We start from the raw sequence: 21325 nt of genomic DNA, 5'->3' as shown, positions 1-21325 counted from the left end.
AATATCTTCATTATTAATATGAGTAAGAGACGATTTAAGCACAAAATTTTGCCATGCGCAAAGCAAACTGTCAAACTGTGTGAACATTTGTTTTCTCAAGATAGGATGGACCAAATTGACTGAAATTTGGGGAGAAGACTCACAAGACCTCCCGTGTGCATGCCGATGCCTGATTTTTAATTTTTGCATATTTGAAAAAAAGCAAAAATCAAAAGCTTTCTAGCTTTTATATGAAAATCATTAAAAATATTTTTATATTATTAAAAAATAAACTTTTTTGAAAATTGGCCTTCGTCAGGCACACGGAACCAGTTTAACAAGTGTTCACCAAAATTATGAGCGGATTTGGTCAAAGCAGTATTGAGATATCGTGGCACCCGTTTTTTGAAACTTCAAATTGTTATATCTCGGCAGCAGGCCAAAGATTGATACCTAAGAGCATGCAATGGCACTGACCTTGTTGCGTGCTCTTCGGTTGACGTCTACGTAAGGAACATCCTGGAAGGAGCGCAACTAACTACATCCGTAGTTCTGTTAGATCATCCGAATTATCTTGATCAGAACAGTATAGCTCTGGTTCCTTGCAAGTGTCCTATTTTCTTACCTCCACGTTGGCTTGGTTTTCATGATGACCTAGCTGGTGGCCTGTGGAAACGGATCGTAAACCTTTGACCACCGCGGGTCAGAGTCGAGACGGCAAAAAGAAAGGGGCGCGACAATGTGGGAAAGGGAAATAATTTGTGATTGTAGACGGTATTGTTTTGATTCGCAGTATGTTGAGTCAACTGCTGTGGATGTACCTGAAACATCGCACAACGGGGTTTCTCTTCTCTTCATTCTCAGCTACCACCTATCTTTTTTTTTATTTTTGCTCTATTGATTCCCACTTTTTCACTGATTCTTCTATTTAATATCATTTGATTTTGATTTTACTAACTTTTGATTCTCTTATCTCTCAAAGCATTTCCACTCTTTTTTACCAATTGAGACTGCTGTAACAAACTTTGTTTTTTTTTCTTAAACATATACTTTTCCTTAATGCAGGCCAAGTGCGAATGATTCTGATGATACCTCTTCAGTTGACGCTCAGGCGAGGAACATCCTGGAAGGAGCGTCACTGACTACGCCCGTAGTCCTGTTAGATCATTTCTTGATCAAGACAGTATAGCTCTGGTTCCTTGCAAGTGTCCTATTTTCTTACCTCCACGTTGGCTTGGTTTTCATGATGACCTAGCTGGTGGCCTGTGGAAACGGATCGTAAACCTTTGACCACCGCGGGTCAAAGTCGAGACGGCTAAAAGAAAGGGGCGCGACAATGTGGGAAAGGGATGTAATTTGTGATTGTAGACGGTATTGTTTTGATTCGCAGTATGTTGAGTCAACTGCTGTGGATGTACCTGAAACATCGCACAACGGGGTTTCTCTTCATTCTATTTCATCTACCACCTATCTTCTGTTTATTTTGTTTCACTGATTTTCTAACGCGGCTTCTGTTAACTTCTGTTTACTCCATTTGATTTCGATTTTACTCATTTGATTCTCTTATTTCTCAACGCTTTTCCACTCTATTTTACCAATTGATGCTGCTGTAACAAACTGTCTGTTTTTCCTTAATTTGGCAGCGATGTCAATTTTGTTTATCTTTATTTATCTATTTGAATAATTTTTCATCTGCCCTATAAATTGCACATTGTTACCTCTTGTTATTAACTATTGTTAATTTCATTATCTACTTAATAAATTACTATCTTTCTTTTACTATTGATTCTTTACATAGTATATTTCTTTCACTGTCCATTGTTTTCAATCTTCACCCTTTTCTTCAACCAAATGAGGTTCGAGCCCTTACTCAATTTTTGGAATGATCAAAGAATTAACACAAATATTACTATTGTATTTTTGAAAAACTTTTATAAAATGCTTAGGACCAAAAATTGTAACAAAACACCGCGACAAAAGAAATACCAACATATAAACACGACTCAACACTAGGAAAGATTTCAGGAGAAAACAATACACAGTAAATAACAATTAGTTTTTGAATTCAAACTAAAAATAAAACAGTCTTTGCTTTAATGAAAGTTGTTAGGCACACTTTAAATGGTTAGGCGCTTATACTTACATCAAACCCTACGTAATGTACCACCCCCGGCCGAGTTAAAATGCGTAACCGGAAAAGAAGGTGTGCATGCCTGGCACGAACACTCAAAGCGTGTTCTAGCGTGCTGCTCGTACTGACTCAGAGCAAGGGTGAGATGTAGGTGTAAGGGCAGTGCGTGTTCGTCGGGAACCTGGTGCATAAGATCGGTCAAGGCCCGTTCTTACACTGAAAATTGCGAATTGCGAATTGCGAATAAACATATACTTTTCCTTAATGTACTAGTAATATCAAGTCTATTTATCATTTGCCTAATCTTTTTTGATTTTATTGCGAATTTATTTATTTGAATAATTCTTTATCTGTCATATAAATTATCATTACTTTAATCTAAGCTTGTTTTGTATCTCTATTTATTAACTAATGTCTAATTTTACATCTAATACATCTAGCTTCTCATTTTTATTCTTTAAAATTCGCTCATCATTCTCTTACTATTGATTCTTGATTTTTATAAAATAAATTCTCTTTTACTGTCTATTGTTTTCAATCTTCACCCTTTTTTCAAACTAGTGAGGTTTGAGCCCTTACTCAATTTATGGAATGGTTAAATGATTAACACAAATATTTCTATTGTACTTTTGGTAAACTTTTATAAAATGCTTAGGACCAAAAATTGTAACAAATCACCGCGACAAAAGAAATAGCAACAAATAAACACGACTCAACACTAGGAAAGATTTCAGGAGAAAACAATACACAGTAAATAACAATTAGTTTTTGAATTCAAACTAAAAATAAAACAGTTTTTTGCTTTAATGAAAATTGACAGGCACACTATAAATGGTTAGGCGCTTATACATACATCAAACCCTACGTAATGTACCACCCCCGGCCGAGTTAAAATGCGTAACTGGAAAAGAAGGTGTGCATGCCTGGCACGAACACTCAAAGCGTGTTCTAGCGTGCTGCTCGTACTGACTCAGAGCAAGGGTGAGATGTAGGTGTAAGGGCAGTGCGTGTTCGTCGGGAACCTGGTGCACAAGATCGGTCAAGGCCCGTTCTTACACTGAAAATTGCGAATTGCGAATTCAAATTGTTATATCTCGGCAATGGTACAACCAGAAATTTTTAAATTTATTTTGTTGATAGATGAAAATATATATTTGAATGTCTTGAAAATAGATTTAAAAACTTTAAATGTGTTCTCATACCAACCTGTAACATTTATGCCGATTTACATTTATGCAACCCCTTAAGTTATTTAAAAGCTATTGTCAATGTTTAGATTGAAGTGTAGATTATCACCAATTAATATAATTGAGCTGATTCTATGATTTTCAGCTTGAAAACATAACAAATATAATGAAAATATAGATTTTATGACTGTTTAAAAAAAATCCCAAGATCCCGGGAATTCCCGGGATTTCAAAATTATTTTTCCAGTTTCCCGGGAAATTCTAAATCCGGGAAAATTGGACGCCCTAGTTACGAACTTTAAAGCAGAGTAAAATACCACTTGTCTGTTTCGTCACCCTGTAAATCCTGAGAGGTCCAACCATCCGTAGCTAATTGATTTTTGAAAAGTCGATCCATGTTTATTACATGAACTAAACAAAGGTTGCCCGACGCAGGCCGAGGTCGCAACATGGTATTTGCGTGCAAAGGAACTTTGTTTGCCAACGTGTTGTTTTTTTATTTTTGAGTGTAAATTTAAACCATTTTCTATTTTTTATACGATTTTTTGCAGTAAAATGTTTAAAAAAAACTACTCAATTTTACGCTGCTAGAAATGCTTCGTAGCTACTGTAGTGGAATGAAATTGCTAAATAATCCCACAATCTTACGGAATGTCCATCGTTTGATTGCTCTCATCAGTCTAATTGGAAACTGTTGAATCAGGAAAATGTCACGTAAAAGAGCAATCATACCAAATAGAAGGAAGTAAATTCCCACCGATGTAACCCCCCCATTGTGGATACGGTCAGGAAAAGAGAAAAAGCAAATAATACAGCAGCAGCAAACTAATATCAACCCAGTGAACCCAACATGAACATGGCAAAAGATATGAAAACAACAACAACAACAACAAGCCAAACTGCAGAGGAGAGCGAAGACGACGGTCGTGTTGTTTGGCGAGCGGAAAGCAGTACAAAAACCCACACCAAACCAAATCGGCAACAAACTACCTCCAACTACAACAACATTGTATTGCTCAGCAGAGTGAATGGTGGCTGGCTTGGCTGGTTACGAAAACCGAAAATCCGGACCACGTCGTTTTCTGATGGAATATTTCCATTCGGCCTAGAGAAGGTCTCTCTGCTGGCTGGTTCAGGCTTTGTCTGGCTATAGCGAAATATCCCAAAGCTATCTAGTCTGGTGGTGACGATGTCTACGAATGTTGTTGTTGTTGTTGCGTTACGATGACTAGCACCACCACTACTCTACTTGTATAGTGTGGTGTAGTGCACAAAAATCTCTCGACCGTGGAGCCAAAGAAACTTTCACCTTATAGTTTGTCTATCGTGTGGTGGCTTTTTGTCTCCTTTTGCGGAGTTGTTGTTGTTGCGTTTGGAGTCGATTGCGACTACAGCCAAGACACGACATCATCATTTGGGCAACTTGTTGATGGGGACACATTAGCCACATTAACGTGGCAAATGGAATTGGTTTATGATTCGCTGTTGGATTGCGACGGTTTAGCGACCGGGTTTTGGGAGATTTGGGAGATACAATGCAGAAAACTTGTATTTATGTCGATTTATCTGGGTTTGATCTAATACAAAAAGAAATAATAAATGTTAAATATTTCAAGTCTGAAACAACATGATTTCCCAGAATGCGAAAAAAAAAATTCTTTAAAAGTCTTAAAGCCGCACTTGTCACTCGATTGATCCGGGTTCTCTGGGAGGTGCCCAATCCCAAAGGGGTTTTCTGCCGGCCCCGAAACCGAACCTGTAACTGAAATTGATTGACACTTTTTGTCGAACACATTACATCCCGTCTTTTTTTTCCTTTTCTCTCTCTCGAAAGTACCCTTTTACGTCATGTCTAATTGAGCCTCTCGGATGCCAGATCCCCCCCCCCCCCCTCCCTCCATTTCCACGTGTTATTGGTAGTGCCACCGCCAGACATATTACGGACGCTCTTGTACGTGCGTATACCTTAAGTGAGGAGAGGACCGAACTCGATGTCGTCGTCGTCGCGAAATCGGTCTATCCGTAATACATGCGCATAAGATATGCCCGGATATGCCGAACATGATTATGTTTTCCGTCTTTTCTGTGGCGATCAGTCTCAGTCAGTGAGGTATCCAAACAAACACACGCACGCAGCGAAACTACATCGAGATCTGGGCTTTTGACAGATCTGTGTAGGTGTGTGTGTGTTTACTTTTCCTTTCATTTGATTGAACGTGGCACGCGGCGTTTGCCTAAAAACAATGCAGTACCGGGTTTTCCAGGGATTCCAAACATAAAAAAAATATTTCAAATTATTTAAAAAACATTTGTCCACTTTTGATACACTGAGCCAACTTGCTGTACTACTTGTTTGTGTAGAGTATTACGAATTAAAAAAAAAAAAGTTTTTATAAATTTCCTGTAAAAAAAAAATATATATGTATCAAATAGTGTCGTACATGTGTGATAAAAAAAACTAACATTTGATGATTACTGCACCAAAAAGTTAGGAGAAAGTTAACTAACATTTCAAAAGGGTAAAATGGAATGTTTGGCCCTTTTGAAATGTTAGTCTTGATTAAAAAAAATGAAAATATTGTTTTCGAAAAGATCGGAAAATTTCACGAATGTTTCATATTTTAACATTGTAAATCAGTCCATTAGTTGCTTAGATATGTGGAGTTTTTTTTAAAAGGTCCAAACAACCATTTTTTTGTTTTTGCTTTTTGGGTGTTTTTTAACACCCCTGACTCAAGGCTGTTTCAAAAACACTCAAAAAGCAAAAACTGGAAATTTAGTTTATTGGACCTTTTCAAAAAAAAACTCCAGATATCGACGTTATAAAATGGTGGGTTGTTTGGGTGAGACTTAGAAAACATAAAATTTCATGTTTTTAAACCTTTGCATGACAATAACTCAGCAACTAAGGGTCGTATCAACAAAGTCCAAAAATGCAAAATATAGAAAATTTTCTCAGCTTTTAAAAAATATTTTTGTCAAAAGTGGGCAAACATGGGCACTAATTTAAAAAAAAAAATGAAAAACTGCGACTTTTTTCAACAAAGTTACCTAAAGATGGCTATAACTTGAAAACGGTGCACTTTACCAAAATTTCACTAAAGTACTTTTTGATTTAAAACTTGATTTTACATCAAAAAATGAAGTTGAAATTTTTTTGCGACCAATATTTCGATTTTTTGAAAAAATCTGTATTCATTCAAAAATTTATAACTCGGTCAATGATTTTTTGTACAACCTGGAAATTTCTGAAAAGTTGGCATTTGATGTCCTCTAAAACATATTAAAAAAATAGTGTTTTTTTTTTTGCGAATCAAGTTTTAGTGACAAAAAATTAAATAAAAAAACACAAAATTTTTTTTACACCAATTTTTTTTCAGTGTAGTTCGTATCCATACCTACAACTTTGCCGAAAACACCAAATCGATAAAAAAAAATCCTTCAAAAGATACAGATTTTTGAATTTTCACATATCATTTTTGTATGGACAGCTGCCAAATTTGTATGGATAATTATATGAACCAACTTATGATGCAAAATGGCTTCTTTGGGCATACCGAAGGCACCAAAAATGTTTCAACCTGATTAAAAAATACAAAAAAAAATCGAAGACCGAAATCTGAGAGAATTGCTCATATAGAGAATGTCAGTCAAAACTCAGCCAAAGTATACTAATGGAAAAAAAAATTTAAAAATATTTTCACAAGTCAATTCAGTTCAATTTACTATTTTCATACTTTTTTTTTACTGTACTATAGTTCATTTTGATGTAATTGGATATTCTCACATTTGGCAAGAGAAGGAAAAAATAAAAAAAAAACCTTCTAGATTTGCTAAAGAAAAGAATAGAAATGAAAAAGCCACGTAAAAATCACATGGCTGATGGCTCAGTGGGCGCCAGTCCTTACTGTTGGTGGTGGGGTTGAATCCCGTCGACTGCACTTTTTTTTCGGTGTTTACAAAAATTGTACATGCAATGTGTAATATTAACACTTAAACGCTTGGGTAGTAGGGTGCCCAGAATATGGGACTTTTCCTCATAACCTCGCTCCACAAGCTGAATATTGGTTTTTGGGCTTTTTTAGGACTCTTGGTCAAATATGGGCAAAATCGGTCAACATTTACCCATTGATACTCGAAGGTGAAGTTTGTATGGGAAAAATCGAAAAAATGTATGGAAAACCCATTTTTCTTACAGTTTGATCTGCACGGTGCCAAACGTGAGATTCTTATTGAAAATTTAATGCTCTACATTTTTGTATAACACACCAAAGCCGTAAAACTCGATCCTGACAAGTTACATATTAGCGATTTAAAAAAGTCATTTTTGTATGAAAAACATTTTTTTCACCAACTTTAGGCTCGGGTATCAATGGGTTAATCTCAACCAATTTCGCTCAAAATTTGCACAGATGCTTAAAATAACCCAATAAACCAATTTTTGCTTGTGGAGCAGGGGGTTATTTTTTCTGGACACCCTATTGGGTAGTCATTTGACCCCTATTTCATTTTTTTTTAAATTATCATTACTTTTGGTAGAATTGACCAATTTGGATGCTTCCGGTTGCAAAAGATCCAGATTTGTCTATATTTTAACTGTTGGTCCGCTCTTAGCAGAGATATTCCGGAGTCCGTTGGGGTACACAGAAAAAAAAATCATGGTAATATGACATCTGGCAAGGGGTACATCTTTTATGTCAAAAAAAGTGTCATTTTACCTCTGGAAATGTGTAATTTCACCACTTTTCTGGTGTAATGTCACTTTGTCAGTCTAAATTGAGGTAAAATTAAACAGCTTCCAAATTTACATTATTTTTTACTGTGTACCTCGGCCCTCCTATTTGAGGCTTTAGTCAATAGAACAAAAACCATTTCACAGAACAAAGCCGGGAATGATGCAAAACTGCAAGGCATCATTCTAATACATTAATATTCTGGGTCACTAGAAAAAATGTTTTTGCTTAAAATATAGGAAATATTTGTAAAAAACACAGCCACAGTTGACCCCAAAACTTACATTCTTTAAAACATTGGCAAAGTCACATAAAACAAGTCAAACATTTAACCATAACATTTTCTAAAATTTTAAGAGTTCTTCTTTCAAAGGCTTTTCAAACATCAAAAATTGATTGAAAATTCATTTTTGGCATTTTTTTAGATCGCAGCACGTCTAAAGGCGTGGTTGAGTTGTAACGAAAATTCTTTGAAAATTAAATTGTCTCAATGCTTAGCATAAAAAATATCTGACATTCAATCATTTGCATACTTTAAGCCAATTTCATACATTCTTGCTGGAGAACCACTGCCAATCCGATCCCCAGAAGCCCTGAAACCGTCTGAATCTACGTGCAAATAAATCAATCTTCCAACAATCGCACACACCGCTCTCTCGTCAATAACAACGACGGATGTTGACATGCTGCCGCCGGGCTACCTTGTACCGTTGTATCCAGTTTCACGACAACAACAAATTTCTAATCCGACATCTCCTTCCCCCCTTCGGGCAATGTGTGTCTGTCTCGTCATTCATAGACCGCGACACCAAAGATGAAAGAAAGAGTGATGCCTTCCAGACGGATTCCAGCTCCCCTCACCCCGCTCCGAGACGCCATCATCACCTGGTGGCGGATGTCGTTATGGACTGCTTAAGCCAACCTGGCAAACCTGAACTAGCCGCCAGAGATTGCCATTTCGAGAGAGAGAGAGCTCTCCAAGTCGAGTCCTCTCAGTTTTTTTGAAAGATCACCGGCCATCACCACGAGATCATGGGAATTCCCTTGGCACAACCAGACGACCACCACTTCTTTGGCGAACTCCGGCCACCACCACCACTGACTGAGTGCGGCGTGCAAACGTCAACGTGGCAGTAATTGCCGCAAAAGGCAAGCCAGCAAAACGAACCGGTTGAATCATGCACCACCACCACCACCACCGAATACTGGTTTCAAGTCTTCGTCATCGAAATGTCACTCACTCCTCCTACCTGTTGGCGGCACTGCTGCAGCCGTTTGAACGTTGCGACCTTGAGTGGCCTCGACCAATCAACCACCGACCGGACCGAACCAGAAGAGAACCATTCGAACCAACAGAACGCCAAGACCAATTCTTCGCGAGAGACTTCAACTCAAACTAATGCGCGCAACGTTTTCTTCACCATTTACAGAATGCCGATACAGGCGCCCCAATGGACCGAGTTTCTCAGCTGTCCGGTCTGCTGCAACGAGTTTGCGGCGAACCTGCGCCCGCCCATCAGCCTAGGATGCGGCCACACGATCTGCCGCACCTGCCTGGCCACCCTGCACCGGAAGCAGTGCCCCTTCGATCAGGTGAGTTGGCAATTTTGTAAGTTTAACATTCTGTTGGTCAATTCTCTGGCCATCGGATTTATTGTCCCTTCTTTACTCTGGATGAAGGTTTTTGGGTATGCCCAAAGAAGTCATTTTGTGAAATCAGTTTGTCCACAGAATTTTGCATAATAAATTGGCAGCTGTCCGTACAAAAGTGGCATAAGAAAATAAAAAAAAATCTGTATCCTTTGAAGGAATTTTTTGATCGATAAAAAATTGTAAAAAATCTTGTTACTTTAAGGCCGTTGCAAATATTTTTTGAAGTTTATGTCCCTCGCCTCTGACCAAAGTCGAGGGGGGGGGGGGACAAAAAAATAAAAAAGTTTAAAAATTTAATTTACGAGCCATGATTTTAACAGTTGAATTCAAAAAGTGTTTTAAAATGCATTATACACCGTCCAGTTGTTTTGCCATCATTAGTTTCCAAAAAATCTAAGTATTGACAAAAATTTTATTTTTTTTTGCGAAAAAAAAATTTGCGGTGCTGTACATTGGAATTTCATAAAAATTCAAAACATTTTTAAACAAGCCCAAACATGCTAAACATGATTATCAATGCAGAAAAATGCATTTTAGATTGTTTTCAGTTGATTATACTTCTATTTTCATGGATATTTTGAAGATTTTTGGATTTTTTGTTACCCCCTGATTTTTAAGACCAATATTGAAGAGGGGGGAGGGGGGCGACATAAACTTTGAAAAATATTTGCAACGGCCTTATTTAAAAAAATATATTTAAAAAAAACTTTGATAATTTTATGGACTTGAACTTGAAACCATTTGAAGTACATTTTCCCGCGTTGATGGTATTCATTTTTAGCATGTTCTGCATATATTTTGAATTTCTGTACGCAAAATATTTGCAATTTCGGAGACAAACGTGATTTTAGAAATAATAAAACAAAATCCGTGTACAGTCATGCCTCGGTTTAGCACCGAAGCACAGAGCTTATGGGATTTTGGCTATATTGGAGACATTGGCTATAATCGAATTGAAAATCATGCAAACATCAAAAATTATAGTGTTTTGGAATCAGGATGATGGCAGCTATCCATGTAATTATAGTTACTTGATAATTTTCACAAAATACGTATTTTTTTACTCTAAAAAACCTCAAAATATTTTTTATTTCAATATGGGTAGGAAATGATTGTGGTTTTGTCATACATTTCGAATGTCATAATTTTTTTTGAAAATACTGAAAAAAATTACAAAATTACGTATTTTAGAAAAAAAATACTAAAAAAAATTGCAATATTGGTATCAAATGATTGAGATTTTTTCATACATTTCGAATGTAATAACAATATTTTTTGAAAATACTACAATATTACTTTGAAAATATTGTCACAAAACTACATATTTTCGAAGAAGTACTCAAAATTTTAGTTTTTCAAAATATGTGTATCAAATGATCGGACTTTTTCATACATTTCGAATGTAATAGCAAGCTTTTTTAAAATACAAAAAAAAATCACAAAACTACGTATTTTTGAAAAAAAAACACTCAAAATTTCAGTTGGGTAACAAATAATTGGAATTTTATTTAAACATTTCGAATGTAATAAATTTTTAAACCTTGAAATTTTGAGTATTTTTTTTTTTGAAAATACGTTGTTTTTGAAAATTTTGAGTATTTTAAAAAATGTTTTAGCTTTGAGTTTTTTTTGAAATATCTCGATCATTTGATGCTCATATTGTGAAAAACTGAAATTTTGAGCATTTTTTTTTTCAAAATAGTTTTGTGAATTTTTTTTAAGTATTTTCAAAAAATTGTGTTACAACTTTCGAAATGTATGAAAAAATTCCGATCGTTTGTTATCCTTATTGTAAAAACTGATATTTTGAGTGTTTTTTTTTTAAATATGTTGTTTCGTGAGAATTTTGAGTATTTTCAAAAAAATGATATTCGAAATGCATGAAAAAAAATCCACAATCATTTGATAGTAAAAAATCTAAATTATTCGCTCTACAGCATTGCCTTGGCGTTCTCGATTGCGAGATTTCTACTCGAAACTAAGTGTCCGAAGGCTTGATTGTTGAGGCAATTGCAAACCTCTTTTTACACCTAAGCTTCCATCCACCCTGGGATTCGAACTGACGACCTTTGGATTGTTAGTCCAACTGCCTACCAGCGACTCCACCGAGGCAGGACCCAGGGAAACGACTCCTACACCTGGACTGAGCTATCAAACTAACCTCTAGGTTAGACCGGGGCCAACATTTACTTCCCTGTCCGACGGAAGGCGTGATCAGACAGATCGTTTGATACCCATAATGAAAAAAATTAAAACTTTGAGTATTTTTTAGAAAATACGTAGTTTTGTGATTTTTTTTATTATTTTCAATAAATGTTGTTTTTTTCAAAAAAAAACGTGGTTTTGTGAATTTTTTGCTATAACAATAATTTTGAGTATTTTTTCTAGAAACATATGTTTTCAAAATACAGGAAAAATACGTATTTTTGTGTTTCAATTAAGCACTGGGCGGTACTTAACCGAGGCATCTGAACGAATCAAAACCGGGGCAGTGCAAAACCAGGGCATGAATGTATAATTTTTTTCACATCCCATTTTTATATGGAGAGCTGCTAACAATTGTATGGAAAATTATGTTGAAAATGGCTTGTTTAGAAAACTCACAATTACACAATTTACAAAATATTTTAAATATTAAATTATTGTAAGAGAATATTGCGCATTACTGCAAAAAAAAAAAAAAAAACAGAATAATTATAAATTCTATTTGACTTTTTTCGAATTTTAAATACCGTAAAGCGGGGTAACTTTGATAGCCGGGGTGGCTTTGATAGATGTAAGATTTTTTCGTAAAATGAAGATTAGAAATTACATGCGCACGGAATGGTAAGGAATCATACTGACCGTGTTAAAGAAGTGTTTGAATTACTACTAGAAGAAGCTTCCATAAAATTTTGAAAAGTTTAAAAGGTTAGTTTACAATAATTAATTAAATGTTGATGAATAGCATTATTTTAATATTCTCATAGTGTCATAATTTTTTCAATGAACATGATTTCAAATCTGAAAACGGAATGGATTTTCGAATTCGTTGGACAATTTTTCACTAGGAAAAAGTAAAATAAGTTTGTAAATAATTAATATTATGTATTTTTGAAACATATTAAAAAAAAACTAAAATAAATAGTCATTTTCAGCAGAACCCATTTCATATAAAATGTGAAAACTTTTGATTCGTGCTTTGATTTCACTTTAAAATGCAATATAAATTGGTATTTTTATAAACAAAACTAGTTTCAACGAATTTCAAGTCAAATTCCGATTTTTTTTAACAATTTTACCGAAAATAACGGTCACTCCGGAATTCACAATAATAATTTTCAACGAAACTTTTTCTTAATACTATTAAAACTTTATTCCAAAAATAGTGCATGGACCTTCTTTGGCCTACCCCAGTAAATAATAATAAATAATAAAATAATAATCTTGAAAAAAAACCTTAGTTGGAAAATATTCCAAAAATGAATTGAAATCTATCAATGTCACCCCGGTTTACGGAAGAAAAAATGGAAACCATTTCAAATTACCTCAAAAATATTTGTATAGAATTATGAAATTGTTTTCCTAAACTTTGAAAAAAAAAAAAAATTGGAGAAGCAATAAATGTGAATCTTAAAACGAGAAGAGGAGTATTTGAGAGCTTTTTTGGAAATTTGGTGTGATTCGTTGATATTTTTCATCATGTTTTTATCAGAATGAAGATGTTCAAGGCCAGAAATATTTATAACTTGAAAAGCTATACCACCTTATGCATTTTTTTGTCCCGCCCGTGTGGATCAATCGGACCGCGCACTGGACTCACAATCCGGAGGTTGCCGGTTCGAATCCCGCGGTGGGCGCTCTAAAATTCTTTGTGTAAATATGGGGGTATTCGGCGCCGTCGCTCCGTGCCATACTTTCATACACTTAGGAGCCCAGGGCGGCGAAGTCCTTGTAGATAAAAAGGAAGACACTAGTGGTTGGTACTAGCAATGGTGGCCGCATTTCGCAGAATCAACCGGAGAGGAAGAAAGCGTGGACATACCGTACCAAACGGTCCGGGTTCATTGATGATGATGTTTAATTTGTTGTGGAAAGTGTTGAGGAAAGGAAAAATACCCTTAACAAGTTTGTAGACTAAATATTTTTTCATCTGAAATTTTCGCTTAAGCATTTTCAAACGTGCCCAAGCATACTAAATATAGTTATTTTTTATTATCAATGCAGAAAAATACAGTTTCAGTTGATAAGACTTCTTTTATCATTAATTTTTTTTTTTGAAAAAAAAATCTTCCCTCTAGTTTTTTGGATCAATTTTAAACATAAACTTCGAAGAATATTTGCAACGGCCTTATTCAAATATAAACTTTAATAAATTTCAGAATACATATATTTTTTTTAGTATAAATTGCTTGCTGAAATTTTAAAATTTCACATGTCACCGTTTTGTGAGTCAAACATTACGATTCAAGTTGGTCCTTATTTTCGGTCCTTGTTCCGAATTTGAATGCTCTCTGTGTTACCTCTGAATCTGCATAAAACGAACGAATCCGCACTCAACTGTTTACACTCACACGCAAAAACCGTTATTATTTGATGACCCGTTTACCACTCTCTCCGACTTTACATTCCCCCCGAGAGGGATTTTGGGCAATCCTCTAAAAATATTTAAATTTTTGATTTGCACGATCCGGAGCAACGCAACAGAAAAGCCAAAAAAAAAGCTCGTAAAAAAGAAGGTGACAAGATTTTCCCCAGAATCGGAAATGCGCACAAATTATTCAAGGCTGGCTCTGGGCATAGAAGAAAGGTGTCGGGAGTTGGTTCCGTAATAAAATTGACTTGTTTACGTCAGAAAGCTCGGGAATAATTGTATGACTCATCAGCAGCGTCCGTGTTCCGAGCGAGAGGAGCCGCCTCTATTGCTAGTGGAAAGGGGCAGCATAAAAGTGTGGACTCTCTCTCAACCTTGCACTACTGTGACTGCCTGCGCTGTCGTTGGGTCATTCTGTCGACGACGACGACCAGGATGATGTTGCCTTGATGACGTCAGCATCTGCGATGCACTGCTAAAGTGCGATGATGTAATTCTGTTTGATTTTTTTTGCTTTACATTTTTGGAAATAACCTTTGCAATGAAGACTAAACTAACGGGGAAGAAGACGGCGTACTTTCTTCCACGAGTGCAGCACTGCAGTTAATGCAGATCTGTAAAAGTGGTTGAGTAAGTGTTCAGGAAAGTTGTAGCAATGGAAGGCAATGTTATTCTTGGAACTTTTTGATTTCGTTATGAAACCTTTTAGTTATGGAGAGTAGACTCTTTCTTTCTATTGGAATAAACCAAGGTGAATTACTAGAGATACATTTCCAATAAACGGAAAAGGAAAATTTGTCAATTGAATAATTATTTTCAATCTATTTTTCATCCCTTAGAAAAAATCATATATTAAAATAATCTTAGCCAATATCTGAGACTTTCGGCTTTTAACTAAGCTAAATCGTTTGGTATGCCAAATAAAGTAATGTTTCATCATCCATTCTTCTCTGAATCGAATGAATCTTAAATTAAGTGAGCCTTAAACGCAAAAAAGAAAATCATACATTCGTCACATAAATAAAATCTCCTAGTCTTAGCCTATCCACTTGAGATTAGGAGTTTGAATTTCAACAGAGTAATTGCTGGCCACTCAAGCCGAGAAAGAGATAGAAATTTCAAATTTTTTTCACAGAATTCGGTATAAATTGAGAATTTCAAGCAAATGCGTTGGAAAAATGTGTTCTTTCTCTTGAATAATTTTATAATATTTTGTAAAATTTGGCAATAAATTGCACTCAATTCGTTTTGAGCAATTCTAATCTAATCTAATCAAACCCTAGCGCAGCCAGTCTTTCGAGGGCATCCTGGAAAATGCCTTAGGTTGATTAACGCCTATAGCATCCTCTTGTCATTATTAACAATTGCAGTGCCCCATTGCATTAGATTGCCTTGGAACATCACAAACGTTAAATCGGCCAGGCCAACTGCGTAAAGTTTACCGCAAAGATGATTCGTTGATTCAATTCGTTTTGAGCATTAAACTCAATATTTAAGATTCCTCTCACTATACAGTCTGGACTCGGTTATCCGAAGACCTTGGAAAAAATTCAAATGCTTTTGAAGACATTAACATCCTAAAAAATATTAGATGATTTTTTGAATCAATAGGTTTAGATTTGAACTTAAAATTTAAACTTCAAACATTAACAAATTTCTCGAAAATCCAACTTGAAAATCTGAAGTAAACTTCAACGTTATATTAAAATTGTGTTTAATTACAGTCCAGACCAGGATTGGAATAATTGCAAAAAAATCAATTTCGCTTGCGAACTTTCTTTACCCGCAAAAAAGGGAGGAGGCAAATCACGCAAAAAAATCGCTCCCGAAATTCTCCAATAAAATCATTCTGCTGATGATTTTTTGTGAATTTCGTTGTCAGCTCCACTCAAAAATATTAATTTCACTGAGCAGTTCTCTACGAAATCGGTATCTTTCTAGAATTTTAATTTTTGTATTTTTTAATCCGACTGAAACTTTTTTGGTGCCTTCGGTATGCCCAAAAAAACCATTTTGCATCATTAGTTTGTCCATATAATTTTCCATACAAATTTGGCAGCTGTCCATACAAAAACGATTTTTTGAAGGAATTTTTTGATCGATTTGGTGTCTTAGGCAAAGTTGTAGGTATGGATATAGACTACACTGAAAAACAAATTATACATGGTAAAAAAAATTTGGTGATTTTTTATTTAATTTTTTGTCACTAAAACTTGATTTGCAAAAAAACACTATTTTTAATTTTTTTATTTTTTGATATGTTTTAGAGGACATAAAATGCCAACTTTTCGGATGTTTCCAGGTTGTGCAAAAAATCTTTGAATTTTTGAATTAATACTGATTTTTTTCAAAAAATAGATATATTGGTCGCAAAAATTTTTCAACTTCATTTTTCGATGTAAAATCAAATTTGCAATCAAAAAGTACTTTGGTGAAATTTTGATAAAGTGCACCGTTTTCAAGTTCAAGCCAGTTTTCGGTAACTTTTTTGAAAATAGTCGCACTTTTGAAAAAAATATGTTGTGGCCAAATATTCAATATTATGCCTTTTTAAAATATAAGTTGGTTTAAAAAAAAATTTTCGAAAAAATCGGGAAATTTCACGAATGTTTCTGTTCCGTTCGGAAAGAGTTTAGCGTGCACTCGAGCGTTGCTGAAGGGAGCGCTAACCAAAACAAACCACACACACAAAGTGGAGGAAAAACGGCGCGTGTAACGACAACAGAAAGTACCGCTAGTTTTGCTCCACACCACGACGTCAGCAGCATTCTTGATCCACCTCCCGTCCGAGAAGGAGGTGTACGACACGCGAGGACAAGTTTCGCCCAACCTCGACGCGATCCGACGCGAACCCCGAACCGGCTTCCGAGGAAGCAAACCCCCGACCGCGAATCGTTTGTGAACTATGTAGAGAAATAGAAGTTTAGTTTAGTAATTCATTAGTTTGATCCGCCCTCCATCCGATTCCGCCTCCGAAAAGTGGTTCCTCCGTTGTCCACCAAGGGTGACCGCACCCGAGAGTCCGCCGTCGCCAAAATTACAGTCCACACGCTCCGTAGTTCGGTCCCGACCGAACATATGGTCCTACCGACCCGGATTGGACTTCCGTGTGCGCGCCGCCCGGGGACATCCGGAAGGAAAGTTCCGACAAAGTGCGCAAGAAGAAAAGCTCTGGGACTGAGCTCCCTGAGCCGTACCATCACCAAAACGTTTCGGAACCTTCGGCTGCTTGCCGAGTGGGGTCCTTGTAAGAAGTGCACAAAAGAACTGCTCCCGAAGTGACCTCCCGATAAAGTGTCGAACAAAAGTGTCGCGAAACATTTCGCTGTGAGCAGTGGAACTTCAGCAAAGTGCGAAAACGGTTGCTGCCAAAAAGAGCTGCTCCGGAAGTGAGCTTCCGGAAAAGTGAAGAATAAGAAGATCCTTCCTGCTGCGGCAGAACAGTGCGAAAAGTGAAACAAACCCGTCGTTTGAGAAGACAAACATCCCTCTCGCGTAAACCACATTCCGCTGCCAACGCTGTAGGCGACCTGCAGCGTTCCACCTCGATCCTGTTGCCCCCTGATTCCCAATTTCACCATGTGGAAGGCAATGTTTACGATAAAGCTGGAGGATGCGTTCCAACAGCGAGTACATGCCATGCAGAAGATCGCGAATCTCCGGGATGTCGTCCTCGATCTGCAGAATCCGACGCTAGCACAGCTGACAAAGCTGCGTAAAACCCTTTGGGCATTGTACGACGAGTATGGCCGAGCCCACAGCTGCATCGTCGGCAATGTTCCGGATGACGACCTCGCCCAGCAAGAAGTGGAATACGACGCCTTCGACCAACTCTTCGATGCAGTCAGCGTGCCATTGGAGGAGAAGTTCATTGCGCTGACGAACGCCAACCCGAAAACGAGTGCAATGGACTACGTTGCACACCAGCAGAAGCTCTGGACGATGTCAACGCCGACGATCTACGAAAGCAACTACTGGGACACCCCGATGATGGCCTGTGAGTCCGCCCATCCGGAGCTCTCAGGACAAACCGCCAACTCGAACCTACGATCCAGGCCCGAAAACCTGGACACGGAAGTGATTTTGCGAAATCACTCTCCGTCGACGAGCTACACGAGCTCACCACCCGAAACCCGGTCCAGGTCCCAAACCCTGGAAGCGGATACGGCTTTGCGAAGTCGTATGCCGCCAAAGATCGATCCAATCCGCCCATCCAAGCCCACATCCGCGAGCGATGTCTTGGACACCGAAGTGGTCATGCGTGACCAGCTTCAACCGGCAACCAATGCCGATCCGACGGACCTCCCAGTGTCCGCAATCTCCAGCGAAGTAACCGAAACCAGTGTCAAATGCGTGCCTCTCGAACCGACACAAGGAAACCCCAACGAATCCGGAACCGGCCGTGTCCTCCCGGACTACGGTACCCACATGACTGGTGCGCCAACTCCCGACAGTGTTCTGAACCACGAAGCAAGTCTGATCGCAACAGACAACGGCATCGAACCACAAGTCGAACCCGACGAGAGATGGGAACTCGCAATGCCGACGGTGACAACGCTCCTCAACACTGACCGCTGCTCAAAGGACAGCGGATCCCGACCCGAAGCCGAGATGATGTCAACAGTGCTGCCAAGCATTCCCGAACCCAACCTGTTCAACTCCAAACGTTCGCTCACGGACGGTGACGCACGAACGAAAGAACGCGAGCCGCTACCAGCGGTGATTCTACGGAACGAAAAGGTTAATTCTCTCCGTGTCGAGCACGGCAGCTCCCTGACGACCATCCAGCGGGACGCTGTAACCCTCCAGACCAGAGCCGAGCTAAATCCGCCGCTGCCAACCGCTGCGAAAGCGCCCGATAAACGACGCCTAACCATAGCCTGTCCCAACTCGCCGCTCAACGACACCCACGGAACCCGGAAGAAGCACGCTGTCAACAAACCCGCAAACCCCAATCCTCGAAAGACGGAAGCCGTTTCTCCAATGTTCCCAGACCCGTTACAACCAGTGCTTTGTCGAGGCGCACCACACGAACAACGACCCACCTGCTCAACTTCTGGCGATCTGCGAGACACAGGAGCTCCGGAACCCAATCGCGTGAACGTGACACACCAACACCACGAAGAGAAACCTCCACCGAAACGAAAGTCCGAGACCGAGCAACTGACGGCGACGTGCGTGCAGTCTGAACGCAAAGGTGGCTCCAAGCACGCCCTCAAACGGCTTCAGCATAGAGCAGCACCGAAGAAGAGCACCCCAACAAGCGAAGCGCTGAACCATCGACCACTCCTGAACGAACCACTCGGCCCGCCGCAGAAACAACGCACTATCGCCGCAGTTTTCTGGACCTGCCTGAAGCTTAATCGAACAAACGGCAGTCTCTGCTGCTCCAAGCTAACATCCAACTTGAAAGCCACCATCGTCGAGTCCAGAACGAAGCCCAAAACCCCACGAAGCAGATCACTTTGGACAATTTCAAGCACCGCCGTTGCCGCACTTGTGAGTATGCTTCCAATTTTGCTTGCTTTTTGCCACAACATACACGCCAAGTACTACGAGAACGACTTCGTCGGTCGTGAAACCAGTTTCCTGAAGAACGGCCGTGGGCCATGCGAACAGATCGTCGCTCCGCAGTCCGTCAAGGTCAACCGACGCGTTGTAAGCAGCCAAAAAGTTCGCCTACTACGATTGCTTGAAGGCTGGCAGCGGAGCAAGATTCCGAGCAACCCGCCGTACAGTTACTCCACAGTGCGGATGTCCCGAAGCTGCAATCGGCGCTACGATGACGATTCCAACTACACACGAGGATGCCACCCCCGCAAACCGATTATCCAAGACGTCGGTGGACGAAGCCTGATGAACGATTCCGAACCAGCCCATCGAAAGTGCTCCGTTGGCGAACGCACGCTGGAGAACAAAAAGCGGCCAACCGCTCAACACGATGATCACACCAAGCTGTTCCACCGAGACCATCGTCACTGGATCAAACAAGCCTGCACGGTTTGTGCCGAGTTACCGCAGTGCGACCTGCCCGATAATGGTTCCACACGCATCACTCCATCGACCACAATGAACTCCAAGACCTGCCAATGCGACTACAGCAGATTGTCTGGGACCACCGAAAGTTCGCCCGAAGCAGCTGGAATTGCTCAAACCATGCCTTCACGATGGAGACCGCCCACGAAGAACTTCGATCCGTCTACTTCTTCCCGTTGCTACGCATCTGATCAACAACTCAACACTCCGTTTCGACATCAACGCCAACCTGATCAGCAAAAATGTTGAATCGATGCTTCAACGGGGGGAGTATGTTCCGTTCGGAAAGAGTTTAGCGTGCACTCGAGCGTTGCTGAAGGGAGCGCTAACCAAAACAAACCACACACACAAAGTGGAGGAAAAACGGCGCGTGTAACGACAACAGAAAGTACCGCTAGTTTTGCTCCACACCACGACGTCAGCAGCATTCTTGATCCACCTCCCGTCCGAGAAGGAGGTGTACGACACGCGAGGACAAGTTTCGCCCAACCTCGACGCGATCCGACGCGAACCCCGAACCGGCTTCCGAGGAAGCAAACCCCCGACCGCGAATCGTTTGTGAACTATGTAGAGAAATAGAAGTTTAGTTTAGTAATTCATTAGTTTGATCCGCCCTCCATCCGATTCCGCCTCCGAAAAGTGGTTCCTCCGTTGTCCACCAAGGGTGACCGCACCCGAGAGTCCGCCGTCGCCAAAATTACAGTCCACACGCTCCGTAGTTCGGTCCCGACCGAACAGTTTCATATTTGAACATTGTAAATCGGACCATTACTTGCTGAGATATCGACGTTAGAAAACGGTGGGTTGTTAGAGTGAGACTAAGAAAACATCAATTTTCCTGTTTTTAAACACTTACATGGCAATATCTCAGCAACTAAGGGTCGTATCAACAAAGTTCAAAAAAGCAAAATATAGAGAATTTTCTCAGTTTTTCAAAAATATTTTTTTCAAAAGTGGGCAATTATGTGCACTAGTTTGAAAAAAATGGAAAACTGCGACTATTTTCAAAACAGTTACCTAAAAATTGCCTTAA

The 21325-nt window shown here is 39.0% G+C and overlaps 1 protein-coding gene across 2 annotated transcripts in view; it reads left to right on the top strand.

Moving 5' to 3' along the window:
* The window catches only part of LOC120426143 (roquin-1), an 88231-nt gene that overhangs the window by 51367 nt on the left and 15539 nt on the right, over positions 1–21325 (top strand). For both annotated transcript variants that reach the window (XM_039590861.2, XM_039590860.2), the window contains exon 2: positions 9461–9623. In XM_039590861.2, the coding sequence (XP_039446795.1) occupies positions 9462–9623 (162 nt within the window). In that variant the 5' untranslated portion in view covers position 9461. The remainder of the gene's footprint in view (positions 1–9460; positions 9624–21325) is intronic.

The sequence above is a fragment of the Culex pipiens genome, chromosome 3, assembly GCF_016801865.2.
Source record: "Culex pipiens pallens isolate TS chromosome 3, TS_CPP_V2, whole genome shotgun sequence".
In the NCBI taxonomy this organism is placed as follows: Eukaryota; Metazoa; Arthropoda; class Insecta; order Diptera; family Culicidae; genus Culex; species Culex pipiens.
Note: the sequence above shows the minus strand (reverse complement) of the source record. Positions and strands in the feature narration are given on the sequence as shown.